The sequence below is a fragment of the Plectropomus leopardus genome, chromosome 17 (genome assembly GCF_026936395.1).
Source record: "Plectropomus leopardus strain MGB_pleo_1.0 chromosome 17, ASM2693639v1, whole genome shotgun sequence".
NCBI lineage: Eukaryota > Metazoa > Chordata > Actinopteri > Perciformes > Serranidae > Plectropomus > Plectropomus leopardus.
The window spans coordinates 30,649,275-30,665,128 of record NC_142192.1 but is presented as its reverse complement, the minus strand read 5'-3'; the positions used below and the strand labels follow the sequence as shown (position 1 = coordinate 30,665,128).

The 15,854-nt window shown below is 38.6% G+C and overlaps 1 protein-coding gene across 1 annotated transcript in view; it reads left to right on the top strand.

Moving 5' to 3' along the window:
* Positions 1-15,854, top strand: part of grin2da (glutamate receptor, ionotropic, N-methyl D-aspartate 2D, a) — a 274,878-nt gene that overhangs the window by 153,493 nt on the left and 105,531 nt on the right. The window contains exon 7 of the mRNA XM_088090301.1: positions 6,892-7,006. Within this exon, the coding sequence (XP_087946427.1) occupies positions 6,892-7,006 (115 nt within the window). The remainder of the gene's footprint in view (positions 1-6,891; positions 7,007-15,854) is intronic.

Below are 15,854 nucleotides of genomic sequence, written 5' to 3'. Positions count from 1 at the left end.
GTGCTGTTTGTTTTCCAGTTTCAGTCCCAGCTATCCTCAGAAGTAAACCAGTGATTTTGCAGTTGTCATTATTGTCTACAGTAGTAATGGAAATGGCAGAGGCTGGAACAAGTGGCCGCAATTATTATAATATATACCAAGAATGTTGGTAAAGTGAGATAAAAAGCTGTCATGTAGCTAAAATCGTGACAAACTGAGTCCATAGTAACGGTCAAAATCAAGCAGCACTTAGGTTACAGACACGGTTTCTTAAATTTTCAAAATAAAAAAAATGTAACTACATGAATATAACTGCTAATATATAAAATAAAACTGTTCAGTTAAGTCTGACTAACTTGGTTTACTTAAAAACTTAAGTTCCCATCACTTGCAAAGAACTAGTTATTCAATCGTCATTTTTAGTTGCAACACATTTGTGAAATTAAGTAAATGCAACTAAAATTTAAGTTAACTTAACAGTTCGGTATGAAATATACACAAATTAAAACTGATAGTTTTATTTACTTACTTTATCAAGGCAATCAGTTTACGATATGTATAAAAGTAAGACCAGCTTGTGAGTTTGCGTTATGAATTTTGTGTATATAAACTGTTGCATGCAGAATCTTCTAATATGAATTCATAGGATGTTTGGTTAAGCTCCTGTCTGGAGGCTGTTACACTGAACTCTAAAAGGTGCACGCTCATAGGAACTTACTGACACTAAACCGGCCACCTCAGGATCTCCACAGTCCTTGTTATCCCGTTTTTTTTTTGTGACAAGATTTGCAGCAGACCTCAGTGAGCTTGAGCAGATGGAGGTCTGGGTAAACTTTATTCCTGCGAATGAAAAGGTGGATTAACTGGGGCGAGCTGAGTTTTACCCTCCATTGTATCCCTGAATCGCTGCTTTCAAGCTCTGGTCAGCTGGTCTGTTTCCCTCTCTCTGCTTTAAATCCTCTCTATTGCCTTTTCTCCTCCTTTATCTCCTCATCTTCACCTGTAATTCACTTGATATCTTTTTTTCTTCTCCTCCTTCCCTCTTCTTCTTTCTCAGTCTGTAAAGTAATAAAACAGCTACTAATTCCACAGGGAACTTTTCTCTCCCCCCCTCTATTTTTGATTCACGGCTGTCACGTGTCTCAGTAATGAATTCATTGATTAAATAAGGCTCTGTCTCAACTCTGCTGTTGTGCAGATATAATACAGATGGAGAGCAGCATCTCCCACCGAGGCACGCTCAACCTGCTGCCTCTCTCTCTCACTGTTTCTGTTCCTCACCCATTCCTCTCTGTGTTCTCCGCCTTCACAGGGTTATACCTCCAGGTTTACAGGTGAAATTTAAAGTAATAACCTGTGACATTTTCACTGAAATTAATGCAAGTTTGTTGAATGAGTGATGTGAGTGAAAATGAGGTGTTTCACCTTTATACATCTTATGAAAACGTTTCACAAGGTTGTCGTGTGTTTGCAAGTGTGCCTTTCTATCTACCTATCTATCTATCTATCTATCTATCTATCTATCTATCTATCTATCTATCTGGTAGTTATTACTTATTTGAGACAGATTATAATATGAGAATTTATAGAGAAACATTACATTTTGAGTGGGTCTAATAGCCAAGTAAATAGTTTTTCATCAAGATCACTACATTATCATATCTGTTTCTAAATTAATTTTGATCCCTGAATTCTGTTAATGAGCTTTCCATCACAGGCGGGGTGCATCAGGAGAACAGTACAAGGATCAGCTCAGGAAGTTATTGTGTGATGAGCTCCCGTCTTAATAACTCAGGTGCTGGAAACAGATTGCAGCCGCAAAGAGTGTATTTTGCTGCAAAGCAATTCAGTTCATTTCTCCCCAAAGACTTGTAAAATGAAAATAGTGAATTGAGGCCAGTGAACCCATTTCAATAACTTCACCAATGATTTAATGTGAATGTGATCACATCGGTTGCAGTTTGAGTGATTTACCGAACAATCTCTGACATATATTCGTTGGCTTTTTCCTTCATGTGCATGAAGCAGCTGTTGGATTGTGCCTGTAGCGAACCTGTTTGAAGCCTCCCCTCACAGTGAAGCAGCTCATGTTTCTGTGCCATGCAGCACACTCTGCCTCTCTCATTCTCTGTAGCACACGCTCTCTCCCTGTCTGCGTCTGTCTCTCCCTTTTGTTGCTTTTTTTTGCCCCGTTGCTGCTTCCTTCTCTTATTCTGTCTCTGTTCCTGTCTCTCTCTCTCTTTCACTTCTACTTCTTCTTTGCTCTTTTGCTCTCTGCACCTCCTCCCATCCTCCTGCTGCTTCTTTCCACTTCCTCGCTGCTGTCACCTCTGGTTCGCTGCTCCTCTGCACTGTACTGTACCCACCGACTGAGAAAATCAAGAGAATTTGCGATGGTAGGGTGGAAGGAGGAAGCAGAGGGGGAGGATGAAGAATAAAGGATGGAGGAGGTGAGAGGATTGTAACCCATGCTCAGCTGCAGAGTGGCACTGTCCGATTGGAGGGACGGAGGCACTTCTGACTTCTGCTGCTCCGAGCCTGAAGGCTGATGTTTATTTTTCCCCTGTTTGCAGAGGTAAAACTAGGTGAAAGAAAAATACTCAAGTCCTCTGGGACACCCCAGGTGTCAGTTAACATCATGTGCTTGTGGGTACAGGAGCAGGTTAGAGGTCTCCTCTCAATAACTCCTGCCGGCGAGGCCAAACACTTTCCAGTCACGGAAAAGGTGGACATGAATTCCGAGGTGTAGACGCGAGTACCTTTTTGTCAAAGTGCCCTCGGAGATTGCACGGTGTATTTGGTTACATCAGCTGACGTGTTGAATGTGTTTTGGCTGGATTTTTATTCCAGCCGCTGCAACATGATTACATTGATATTCCGATATTACTCTGATATAATGGTTGCTGTGTTTGTCGTTGCCCCGCTATCAAACACTTGATGGATGTTGGGTTAAAAGAGGTGGCTGAAAAGCACTAGCAGTATGATCAGGTTGGGTGGGAATGTATATTAATACAACCTGCAAATGAATCAGGTTCAACTTTCTCGTTGATGCTTTGTTTGTGTTCTCCGGAGTGCAAGCTGCAATTTCAGCATCTATTCAGCATCTGAATTTCAGCCGGATAATATTGTTTGTCTGTAATGACAAGCAGCAGCAGCTATTCAAGTCTACCTTCATGCATTTTTCCTAAATCTCTTGCACATGAACAATGCAGTGAGTTATCTGTCTCAAATATACTCTGGGACCGCATTACCATGAAGAAACTCAAGCTTCTCTCAACCAATTAGTGAAATGACCATTTATTTTAAATTCAGAGTTCTGCCAACAGTTCCCCTCCAGGGAGAAGAAGCCAAAATGACCCAACTCAGCAGTAAAGACTTTTCCGTCAGCTGCACCTATAGGAGCCGCATCTCATTTAACTGTTTGGCTATAAGTCCCTCTGAAGAAAAGCTTGTGCTTAGTGCCTGAAATGTAAATGTAAATATTCAAATTGACTAAACACCATATTTCATTTACAATAGCAGGGATAAGCTCATACTCTTATTATTAGAAAGCAGAATATGATAGCTGGGATATGCATAATATCCTGATTTCAAGCTTCTGTAAGCTGCTTTCTAATGCTGTTTTTCATTATTTCTATTCCCCGCTGCTTTTGATACATAACTTAAAGGCAACATATGACTGGAGGGATATTTTCCTCTCTTTGACCAAAAAAATCCTATATAGGACCGCTAAGGATTATTGGCCACACTCATAATGGTAAATACTGTTTCTATGTTCTTCAGGCATGCACACTGGCTTTGTCTGACACTAATGTGACAGTTAAAGAGGATAGTTCATCCAAAAATGAAAATTCAGTCATTATGTACTCACCCTAATGCGGATGGAAAGTCGGGTTAAGTTTTATAGTCCACAAAACACTGCCAGAAGTTTCACAGAGAAAAGGCATTGCACTCATCTCCCAAACAACTGAAGCAAATGGTGACCAGGATTTAAACATAAAAAAAATATACATACTAAATCCACAAAATGTCTCCATACTACTCATTCGAAGTAATCCAGGTGTCCTGAAGCCCTGGCGTGCCGAGGTGTTTTGAAAAACGTCACTGGTGCCATGTTTTTAGCCGTGTTGTAGCCTTTAGCTCCTAGTGTTGGAGCTGCATTCACAAATATTCCATGATACAGCAACATCATTTTTCAAATTATTATTATTGCTATAAAACAAAGTTTCTATAGATTTACTAAATTATGATGAATGGTAACAATGAGGAGATTAACTAATTCGTTTCTTGACAAAAACCTCAGTTATGATTTTTGCTCCTTAAATCAAAAATAATTAGCTGTTGTTCTTTCTATTGTATTTATAAAAACATTGGCTTTTCAACGGAACAAGATACCTTAAAGAAGACAAGTTGAGCTCTGTAAAATTGCAAGTGAATTTTCACATTGTACGGAGCTAAAGTTTGGTTTATGAATCATTCTTTGAACATGAAAGCTCATGCTTGACCTTTTGGAGCACTTTGTACTAAAATCATGTTCAAAGTTCCACTTATATCAGAGCTTTTGACCCACATCTCAGAGTCCTCAGTGATCAAATGAAGCTGAATGGAATTTTAAGTCGCTTAGATTAGAACAATGACTGTGAGAAAGGTAGTAAATGGTAGTGTCATTTTTGACACTAAAATCCATCACTTCCTGTGCACCAGAATGTCTTTTATTTCAGTGATATATAATGAAGAGTCTTAATTTGTTACTCATCATCTACTCACCCTTGTACCTATGGAAAGCTGGGTGAAGTTTGATAGTTCACAAAACTGCCAGAGTTTGACTGGGGAAAGGCGTTGCACTCATCTCCCAAGAGAAACAAATCGTGACCAAGATTCAAACGTTAGAGAAATAAAAATTAAACCAAAAAATGTCTCCATACTGCTTGTCCAAAGTCATCCAAGTGTCCTGAAGCCCTGAGGTGCCAAGTTGTTTTGAAAAATGTCACTGGCGTCATATTTCTAGCCTTGTTGTAGCCTTTGTGGATTATAAATCTTAACCCAACTTTTCATCCGCATGACTAAATTTTCCTTTTTGGGTGAATTATCCCTGTAAATAATATGTACAACATGTGCTCTTTACTTCTTCTAACAGTAGCTACTACAGCACATTTCTTATTAAAAAAAAATTATTTCTGCATTGCATACTTTGTCTGTTTTGAGGTCCGATTGCAGTTGATTAAGTATTATTTGAGATGATGTTGAGGCTTTCTTTCAGCGAGGTCACCTGCATGTTTGTGAGTGTGCGGGCTGGTTTCATTAGGAAGCTTTGATGTGCTTTTTTCCAGATGCTTTTAAGGTAGATATTTCATTAAAGAACATCAAAGGTAAAGCTCTCTTTTTCTCTCGTGTTCTATCTCTGCTTCACACCAACGCGCTTTGCTTTTGTCTTTCCTCGTATTAAAAGTATTCTCAAGTATTTGTCCTCTAATGTTTACTCTCTTTCAGCTCCTCTCCCCCGCATTTCGCGTCTCCGCAAACCAAATACAGCTAAAGATGGGGAAACATTTTAGTGAATTCTGCGCCTCGTGTCAACTCCCCCTCCCTGCTTCGCCTCCTTTCGGCTCTTTGTTTCTCCCCCCTCGCAGTCTCTACACCTCGACAATGTGATTTCCTCTTATATCAACAGAAATGTGTTTTGTCTTTAGTGCAGGATCCCTGATGTTTGCTCCCTGCAGTCAAGGTCCCGACTTTACCCTCACAGCTTTGATTACTTTACCTGATTTCTTTTCTCTTTCTTATTTGATTTCTTTTCTTTGTTTCTAATTTTTTTCATAAAGTGAAAAAAATACTTGATGTCTTTTGTCTGATGCGTTTCTTAGGAACAATATATATTTTTAGATTCTATGTCACATATGGTGTTTCAATTGATTGAAACATTGAAAAAAGGCCATAAAGTGATACACCAGAAAGGTTTCAGATTGCCGGGCTCAGCTGTACTGTGCAACATCAGATTTGGCAAAACTTCTATTAACCTGAACTGTATTTTGTCAAGCTTAGCTCAGCGTAATCCAGCTTCTCCTTTACACTATCTGCTTCCTCTTTGCTCAGTCAGCCTCTGCTGTCTGTTGTCAGCTCTGTACCTGAAAATAGAGAGATATCGTTCATCTATCGTAGGATATCCCTAAAAATTGTTGAAAGTTGCGCAACAAAGACTAAATTGAGTAAATAAAATGGAAACCATTTTAGTGCACATTCAGTGAACATGCATTACATAAATTTGGCAAGAAGCGAGATGTATATACTTGAAAATGATAAGCTCGACTCTGTAACACTGGAACAGTTAGCAAAGCTTGCTAACAACTAAGATCTCTTAACTGTTGACCAACAATCTGCAATTTGTACAACAATTCAGTTAGGTCTGGTGATGACCCAACGCTAACTATTGCCAATACAGAAAAAAAATAAAACATGTAGCTACTTCCTAATGTCAGAAAAACACGTAATCTTGATTGACAGTGTTGTTAATTTCTCCCAGATTTTAAATCATATTGCTAGTGGATAATTTCCGGTTGTAAAGATTTTTATTGGTGGTCTTTGGACTATTGGAGGACTTTTTTAAAGGATTTTTTAGAGGATTTATAGAGAGTAAATAGAGGTGTTCTACCTTAGACAGTGTGAAGGAAATACATTTTTTGTGTTTTATTTTATTTTTTAAGTCACCATTAAAAGCATGGAAAAAAACAAAATATAACTATGAACCTAAAAATTCTTTCACAGGTGAAATGAGGTTTAACCTTCTCAGGAGATGATGCCTTGATAATCATACATAGATACTGGTGCACTTGTTTTTTCCGCTTACATGGACACATCTTGTAGGTCATTGAGATCCCATCTCTTATTTCACCTCTCTGTTGTCTCCTCTCGCAGGTACTTCACCAACATATCCATCGGTGGGCGGGACTACTCCTTCAACAATGATGGCTACCTGTCCAACCCGCTGCTTGATGTCATTTCCTACACCAATGGGAGAGGCTGGGAGGAGGTCAGTACGCAGCTGTGCAAGTAGGCACTAATTACCCTAGTGCAGCGGCTAGACGAGCTATCCGCAATTTCACAGCCCATCAGACATGCTAACTCATCACTGCTCAGTTTCACCTTTCTGCTGTCTCACTGACTCTCCCCCTCTCTGTCTCTCTTTCTCTCCCAAAACTCATTAGAGCTCCCCTAAGCCTCCTCTGCCTCCCCCTCTTCTCTTCTCCCTCTCCTCTTTCGTCTTTGTTTGTCAGCCTTGTTAGCCAGCGCTAACTCACAGTCCAGTATTCTCTCCATCAGGGGCCATGCGTGGCAGTTGTACAGTAATAGCACTAAATCCAAGGTCTGCCCTCAGATGGCACTTTCAATTCCTCAAGACCTGAGAAAAACAAGTAAACCTTTTTTTCGTTCTTTCTTGCTGTGTTTCATTTGCTCCTGACCTTTTACGGCTCAATATGTTTACCGGAGAGTGCACTCAAGACCCCCACCCCGCCCCCCATCATTTAAAGGATGATAACAAAAAAGGAAAAATCAACCTTTGAAAGAAGGAAAAAGACATTACTCTGACAACATAATATCAGTGTGGGTCCTTAGATTTAAAAAGTTTTGTGGTTCTTCACCTTCCTGTCAAAGTTCAGCTTCCTTCTTGATGTGCAGTTCTATACGGTATTTCAGCTTGGCTCCATGAGAGAATAATGAATGGGTTCGGGTATGAGTGCAATAAGTGTGACTTAAGGAATACGTAAAGTCAATTTGTGTCTAGGGCTGAGCGATGTGGATTTAAAATAATGTCGCAATATTTTAAGGCTATATCGTGATATACAATATATATCTCAATATTTTTAAATGTCCTTATAAATAATGTTAACTACTTACACACAAAATAATTGAATGAACTGCAGTTATACAAAAAGTTCAATAAGGTTGATATTGTCATATAAAAAGCTGAATACACTATTGTCAAAGTAACATTCAATAAAATACAGTTATAAGGAAGTTAAATACATTTCTTAATTACATTTTTAAAAGGGCTGTAATAATTAAATAAATCAAAGCTGGACCCATGGTGCTTTTAGTTTGAAGGACTTGGCTCGTGTGGATGTTGTTTCTCTGGACTTGAAGCTTTCGGTTAGCAGGCAGTTAAACAGATACAGCGGTGCCTTTAACATTGAGGATTCATTCACTGTGAGCGGGGTCTCAAATAGTGGTCTGCAGCGTGGCAGGCATCCTGTGTACAAATGTAACACATCCTTTGTTGCAGAAATGCGCAATGCCAACATAGTCATCTGGTGAATGGGCTGAATTATGACAAGCATTTTTTTATTGGGATTATTACATGATCTCTTTAGTTGAAGTATATTAAACCAGCCCATTCTCATTCCAAACTCTTCAAATTCCGCCTCTCTGTCAGAACTTTTAGCATACGAGCATGACGCCAAAAGTCACCTACCGCGTCAAACCGAAACACGGCTGAATGGTGTCAGATGAGAATGCCCACGAACAGAACCGTTGGCGTTATTATACGCTGGCAGATGGCCAGATGGTACTGGGTGCATCCACATGCAACATGCAGAGGTGGTGTCACTTGAGAATAATGAATGGGTTCGTCATGAAACGCTGCAGAACAGCGTCGGGTAATAACACTGTTGGTGACCACGTAATATAAGGAGCATGTGTGTGCTTATACAGCAGGTGGGTGGGGAGGTGGATGGATTCCAAAAATAACTTACTTTGCACAGAAGTCTGGAGTTCACTTCCCCTGTGGAGGTGTGTGGGTTTTTTTCTTTTACACTTCACCACACTTTACAATGTAACTCTTTTGCTTAAATATAATCTGTGACTTTGGTGCCTAAACCTGTTGTGTAAGGACCATGCTGCGTCATCCCACCATGTGCATTTGTTGACATCACTGTACCGACATCCTGGAGCGTAAACAGCTTACGCAGGATGCCTAAAACGTCCTTTGTAGACGCAGAAGGTCACTGACAGAACGGCAGCATGTGACGAGTTGTTAACAATGTTAACATGTTAACAATAAGAGAGTATCCTCACAGTTCCATGAAACAAAATCTTTTGATGTCAAGTGATTAGTTACAGAATCTCATTTTGACCGCAGTTTCAATCCTTTCAAATGTCACATGGTGAATTTATGATCTGAACTGGCCTCCAACACCCCCCCCAAAACACATTAACTTCACAATGCTGCATAAAGTTTCTCCCTCTGGACTTTTCTTTAAAATTCTCAATCACTTTGGGGAATTTGCAGTCTAAAGAAACCTTGGACTGAAAAGTGGTGTTATACGGAGGGTTTGCTGAATTTTACACATTGTGCCTGTTATGATCTGAAATTGACCCCAATCTTGTTTTGCAGAAGATAACAAGCCTCAGAGCAAGATTCAGATCGGGGGGAAATATTAAAGTTACTGACAATGCTTAGCCAAAAAACCTGACAAATAGGCAGTGCTCATGAAAAATAAAAGCGCTGCCTCTTATCATTTGATTGCTGAACAGGGGGCATTTATTTTTGGAGAGTGTCAGCTATTTTATTCATGTTTTTTAAGTCTTTCTCACTCTGTCTTCTTTTGGTGTTTGAGTTCAGCACATCCAGCCTGCATTTCTTCTGGCAGTAGTTAACCTTACAGAAGAGCAGAACATTACAGTGTGTGCCTGCTGCAAGAAGCACTCCTCCATCTGTGGGAATCATACCATTTTCTGCCCTTTCTGATGCAGCTCGCCATTACTGTATTGAATTTTTTACTGAATGAAGGTGCAGATACTGACAGAGGAGACAGGTTACTGTCTTGTACTCCATGGGGTTGGGAGAGATAGAAAAAGAAAAACTGGCTACAGCCTGCAGAAAAAAAAAACCTGACAGATAAGAGTTTAGTTTGCACAGCTGCTCTCAAAAGACGACTCCAGTGCTGCTCTTTTATATCTGATGTTTAGGTGAGTCGAGAGGAAATACTCTGGACAGCCATGTCATATTTCTAACAGTAAACCCCCTTTTAGGATTGTACAATATTTAGTAATTTTACAGTTTTATGATCCCTCACTAGAAATTACTGAAACTAAAGTGCGCTTGTGATCTGGTTCTTAGAATGCCCAAGGACAAGCACAAAGCACAGGTACACTCAAAGTAATAAATTTTTTTTACAGCTTTATTTAACAAAAACATGCACAGAATATATCATGTAAACAAGAACACAAACATACATGACAGCAGAGGTAATTGTTATTCTACACAGATAATATTAAATAATGATACAAAAATACTCCTAATATTAATACATAAATCCAATAAAAATATTCGTATTCATATCACTGCTTTTTTTTCTGGCATCTTTTAAGTCAAACTCAACCCCTGGAAACCACAGATCCAAGGAATCTAAGTAATCCTATACCAAATTTAAAGTGTCAAACAATAAAGTTGTTTCCATGGAGAACCAAATGAGAACTTGTACCAAACACAAAGATGACAAACATACTCAAATCACTTTATAAATATAGAATGTATCTTTTTTTGAGCATTTGCAAAGAAGCCGATAAAAATGATGATGCCTTGCCTTTCTATTTGACCATAAACTTCAGTCCATTATGCTATTTAATTTTTCCTCCATCATATCAGGCAGGAACTTAAAGGTCTCTTGAAGTGACTGTTGTATGGAGGTTTTGACCTAAGAGATAATGTCCAAGCAAAGGACAAACAGATTCGATACAACTCCCTCAGAGGCCAGCACTTGACCCTTACTGCCCAGTGGTTCTCTCCAACCTCATTTGTCTGAACATCCCCGTTTCCCAGGCGTGTATTTGCTGAATTAACCTCTCCTGAACTAAATCATGGAGTATATTTGCCAAGCACAGCAACCTTAGGGCAGCTGAATAAGAGCTGGCTGTAGAGCTCAAAGTGATCTCCGAGACTGTATTCATCAAGAGTCTCTGAGTCACAACAATCACAGAGAGATGGATTTTTGGTTTTGCTTTTGGGCAAAGAACACATTTGTGAACTTTTGTAATTGCCAAGTGGGTTTGGCAATCAACCTGTTTTGATGGAGCACAGTGAATAATTTGTGTGTAATTTCTTGTATTTATTTTAATGTCATGAATATTTTGATTCTTTCTAAAGGAAGCCACACCATAGTATCCACACTCGTGCTGTACACAAGCACATGGATGCACAGTTGGTCATGTCGAGGCTAAACTCTCAACGTATGATGCATATAAAAGCACAAACCATGCAATTTTTTTTGCCTGCTGTTGAGGTAATGGGATGCTGAAACTAACGCCAGGAGGTCAACAAGGCATGTAATCGGGGTAAGGCTACAAAGGCACAGGTGGTTAAGTTAAGGAAATTCAGACAGGAAGAGAACACTGTCCTCCCAGGTGAAAGTCCAGGGTTTGTTGGACCCATCCAATGCCCCTCCCACCCACCCTATAGGCGCCCTCACGCTCATTATTTCACGTGGTTACCAGCAACATTTTAACCTGATGCTATCCAGCAGCATATCATATGGCCATGACAGGGTCGGTCTGGCCACATGATCCTCTGATGCTGCGTATTATTGGGCTGCAACAGGTGCTGTCTGGCCAACCGTGGCATTCATAACACCACGAAAGGTTCCTTTTGGATACGTTTCAGACAAGCGCTGCTCAACAGCATATGATTCTACTGCACAAGGTGGCTTTTGGCGTCACTATCTTATACTGAAATCATCAACAAAGTGCTGGTATGTGACGACTTTGGAGTGAGAACAGGCTGAACCATGAGGACAGGCCAACAGCACCACTTGATCCTTGACAACCTGAGCCATTTTTACATTTGTTCTTCCTGAATAACTTCAGAAATAATGTTGGGATCCACATAAGTTGGTCAAAACATCAAAAAGGAAGATAAAATGATCCATAAATTTCCATCTTTGTTTTGTTAGTCTTTACCTTTACATAAATTGCTTGTTAAACACTCTCAAGCGATGTTGTTTTCACTATATTATACCATTTCCTCTGTATCAGATTATGTTGTTATTGTTATGTGCATGTGCACTTTGGTGCAGATCATATTGGAAATGAAGGTGTTCCTTTGTTTGATTTTTTAATTTTTTTTTTTTTTAGTTTTGCTGCCAACAGAGCGTTTTTCATATCTTTTGAGCTTCTCATTCTATGGGTTTTATGAGGTTAGGTTTTATGTGATGCAACAGCAGAGCAAGTCGTCCTACATTTTGTTTGTTCTTTGAGACGAAACATAAACAGGGAAGTATACGGTGGTGGATCAATGAGCAAATGAGAGAAGACAGCCACGCTATCTTTTTTATCAACATGACAAGAGAGCTGGAATCCTAAACCACACAAAGCTGAATCCCATTTCAGCTCAATTTAAAGGCGCAATAAGATTTTTACAACCTCACAACACAGAATAATAACAGTATATCTGCAGGAAGAGTTTGATAGAGTTAATCGATTACAGTGATTCAGCAGGTACCTAACAAGGGGGCAGGGTTTAGACTTCCTGTCCTGCAATTACAAATAACTGGAGTTTACTCTGATAGAAGCCTGTTCAACTAAATGTTATAAGACAACATAACAATAAAATGAAAAAAAAATTAACTCAATCTTTAAGGACATCAGCATAGAGATTTCTGGATATTGTAAATCACAGCATGGCATTATTCATGCAAATAAAAATTATACTAAAATGCTTAATTTTCTAGTTAAAATCATGACCAAGCAATGTTGTCTATCTAGTATTTTGCATGCATTTATTTCACTTCTTTATATCTTTCTGTTGTTAATACGGTTAAAAAAAATTAGGCAACCCAGCTTGTTGCATTGGTTGAGCGTGGGCGAGTCAGTTATTTACGTAAAATTGACCAATATTTTAACCTCCTTTTTGTAAAATGTTATGTAGAGCATGTAAGGTTGCTATAACACAAGGTGACTGATAAGAAAGCATGATAAAAATTACATTTATCAGTGATCACTGAACATATAATTAGCTGAGGTGAGAAATACATTGTCTAAGACATAGGTTGAACTGAGCAGCTTATCTTCTCATTATGTCACATTATTATTTTTGATATAATTAACAGTGTTGGCAGGATTATTAAATTGTTATTAAATTAGCATTTTGAACCCACATCACATATTATGCATGTAGTGTATATATTAAATATAGAATTTGTCAAAATCTTTGTCATTGCTTGACTTTTTAGAATAACCTGTAAGCTCAGCAAGAGTAACCTTAAGTTTAATTTTCTTTTTTCCCCTTAAATCTCATATTTGGTTTTACACCACTATTAAGGGCAAGGGTAAAAGTGACTCATCAAAGATGGCAGAATGAGCTTGAATTGACATGCAAGGCATAAAAACATTAACAGGAACACAAATCAAAATAATAAGTAATGAATGGTGTCCTTATTCAGATATTAGATAAAAATGCAAATTTGCCCAGGGGAAGGTTCTGTGTTTTATGACCAATCCACCATCCAGACCTCCACCCTTATGGGAAAGTTTCCTTCTTTATTCTTTGCTCTCATCTGCACATTGGCCTTCTAAAGATTACAGACTCGTGATTATGTCAGATATGCATAAATAGGTATTTGATGCAGTATTTTCCTTAGTAAAAATAAAATGTATGAGAACAGCCTGAATGGAGCCATGAAAAGTTCAGGTTTAAGATTTATGTCAATAGGAAAAAGAAAGGTGCGGGGATGTTAAATATCTGATGCCAGAAATCTGTTAAAATTGAAAAGTACAAGGCGAAGTAAGTTTGATTAGCTGGAGACTATTTGAACCTTTTGCAAATATCGGTATCTGGGAAATTTTTAGCCAATCAGGCATTTAAATGGTGTATGCTTGACAGAATTTTGGACTGTAATAAACCTTGCCGACAACACAAACCTTGAGTTTTTACACTCTCCATGTTCAGTGCTCATTGAATTCATGTTTTCATATTTGGTAAGTATTAAAAATACCGTAGCTGTTAGTTAAACCAGACCTTGGTTAAGCCCTGATGATGGACTTGAATTAACCCAAACCATTAATCAAGCTTTATTCGTTCCGTTTCAGTTGACACAATTATTTGTCACATTTCTGAGGTATTCCATTGGTGCAGCTTGTTGGAGTTTGTAAGATATTTTGCTGCAAGACCAATTTTGTCCTTCAGTTGTTTACAAAAAATTTACAACTGTTTTGCACTCAGAATGGACTGGGAGAGCAAAAATAGAGGCAGAAATCACTTAAAAGTAGTAATGAATGCACTGCTGGCAGGAGTCACATGGATGAATGCATGCCAAACGACACTACGATGTCCATTAAATGGCTGCCAGTCCTACAATGATTGTTAAAAACGAGAATCAGCTGTGCTTTTATTATTTCTGTGGGACGGATTTCTGGGCTACAGTCCTCCCTCCTGAAATTTCAATATCGGAGTTGGGTGCAGTAACTTTTTAGCATTCAGGGAACCAACAAGGTCGAATATTAGTTGTGTTGATACTTTAAGAGCCTTGACTCCTCTCCTGATGGTCGACATCATCTGGAAACAGAACAGAAGCCAGGGCAACGCAAGTGCAAGTCTGACCAAAATAAATAATGATTCTCCTGAAAAGCGCAGAAGCAGACATAAAGTCCAGACAGCAAAAGCCTCAAAAAGAATATTGATTTAAAGAACAGGACTTACAAAATGAATTAGACTTTATACTCAATACTGAAGGTTACAAAGTTAATACATTCATCTTTTAACATACAAACAACAACAAAGTCATTGAAAAATAGTCTTACTTTGGGGCAAAAATTGTTCTCATGTTTCGTGCCTTTAGTAAACTATGTCCCTCCACATTCTGGAATCATCATAATCAATTTAAAGCACTACTCCAGCAAATTAGATCAAATTAGGGGACTTGAATGAGACAGGAAAAGGGAAAATAGTGCCAAAGTCAAAGCAGCAGAGGTCGAGACATCCTGACTTTATACCGGGCTCTCAAGGATGTTACGATGATGCAATCCCAGCAATTATAGCTAATATAACCATTACTCATGAATTCTGTGCAACATTGCCATTTGGTTGTAGTTTTTGGTGAGTTTTAGCAATCATAGCAGTCCCTCACATCATTAAAGACGCAGAGGCACAACACAAACATCTCACATTTACCAACAAAAATTACTGATGAAACTGTGCAAGGCAATTCCCTGTTCTGCATGAACTTGGGAATAAATTGTTTTGCACAGTTTGCAACGCTGTGGTGGAACATAAACGACAGCAATTGATAAAAAACACCCAAAGAATGGCTAAACAGCATGGACAACAAAAGAGACACATTACCATGACAGAGGCTGATGCATCCACATCTATTGCACCTGCTGAGAGGATTTAGTTGGTAGTAGGATAGTTATAACATTACTGTAGTTTAAATGAAAAACTCAGAACAGTGTTGTTTGTTTCTCACTATAACAATTTGCCTTCAATTTTTCATGAATCTTACGTGCAGAAAAATGCCTAAAACACTGCAATATTCATTGCAATCTTTTAAAAATGCTGCCCAAAATCAGGCATTCTACGTTGCAAGACTCCCAATAAAGTCTGCAAAATCCCAGAGGGACTAATATACTGTGAAAATATACTTTTCAGTTAACACAAAAAGAGATCGCAGAGTCATTCATATTGATTGAAAATTACAGCCAAGATTTATTTTGTTTGATAGAATTGCTGTATTTTTCAACATTTTTTATGAATTAATGTGATTCGCTGCCTTCTAGAGGCAGACCATAATAACTGTGATTCAGCCAGGTTTTCACAATTGCTATTCTCATCACTGAGTGTTTGGTCTTTGTATGAAAAGGTCCTGTGGTGCTCAAATAGTGATGAGTTT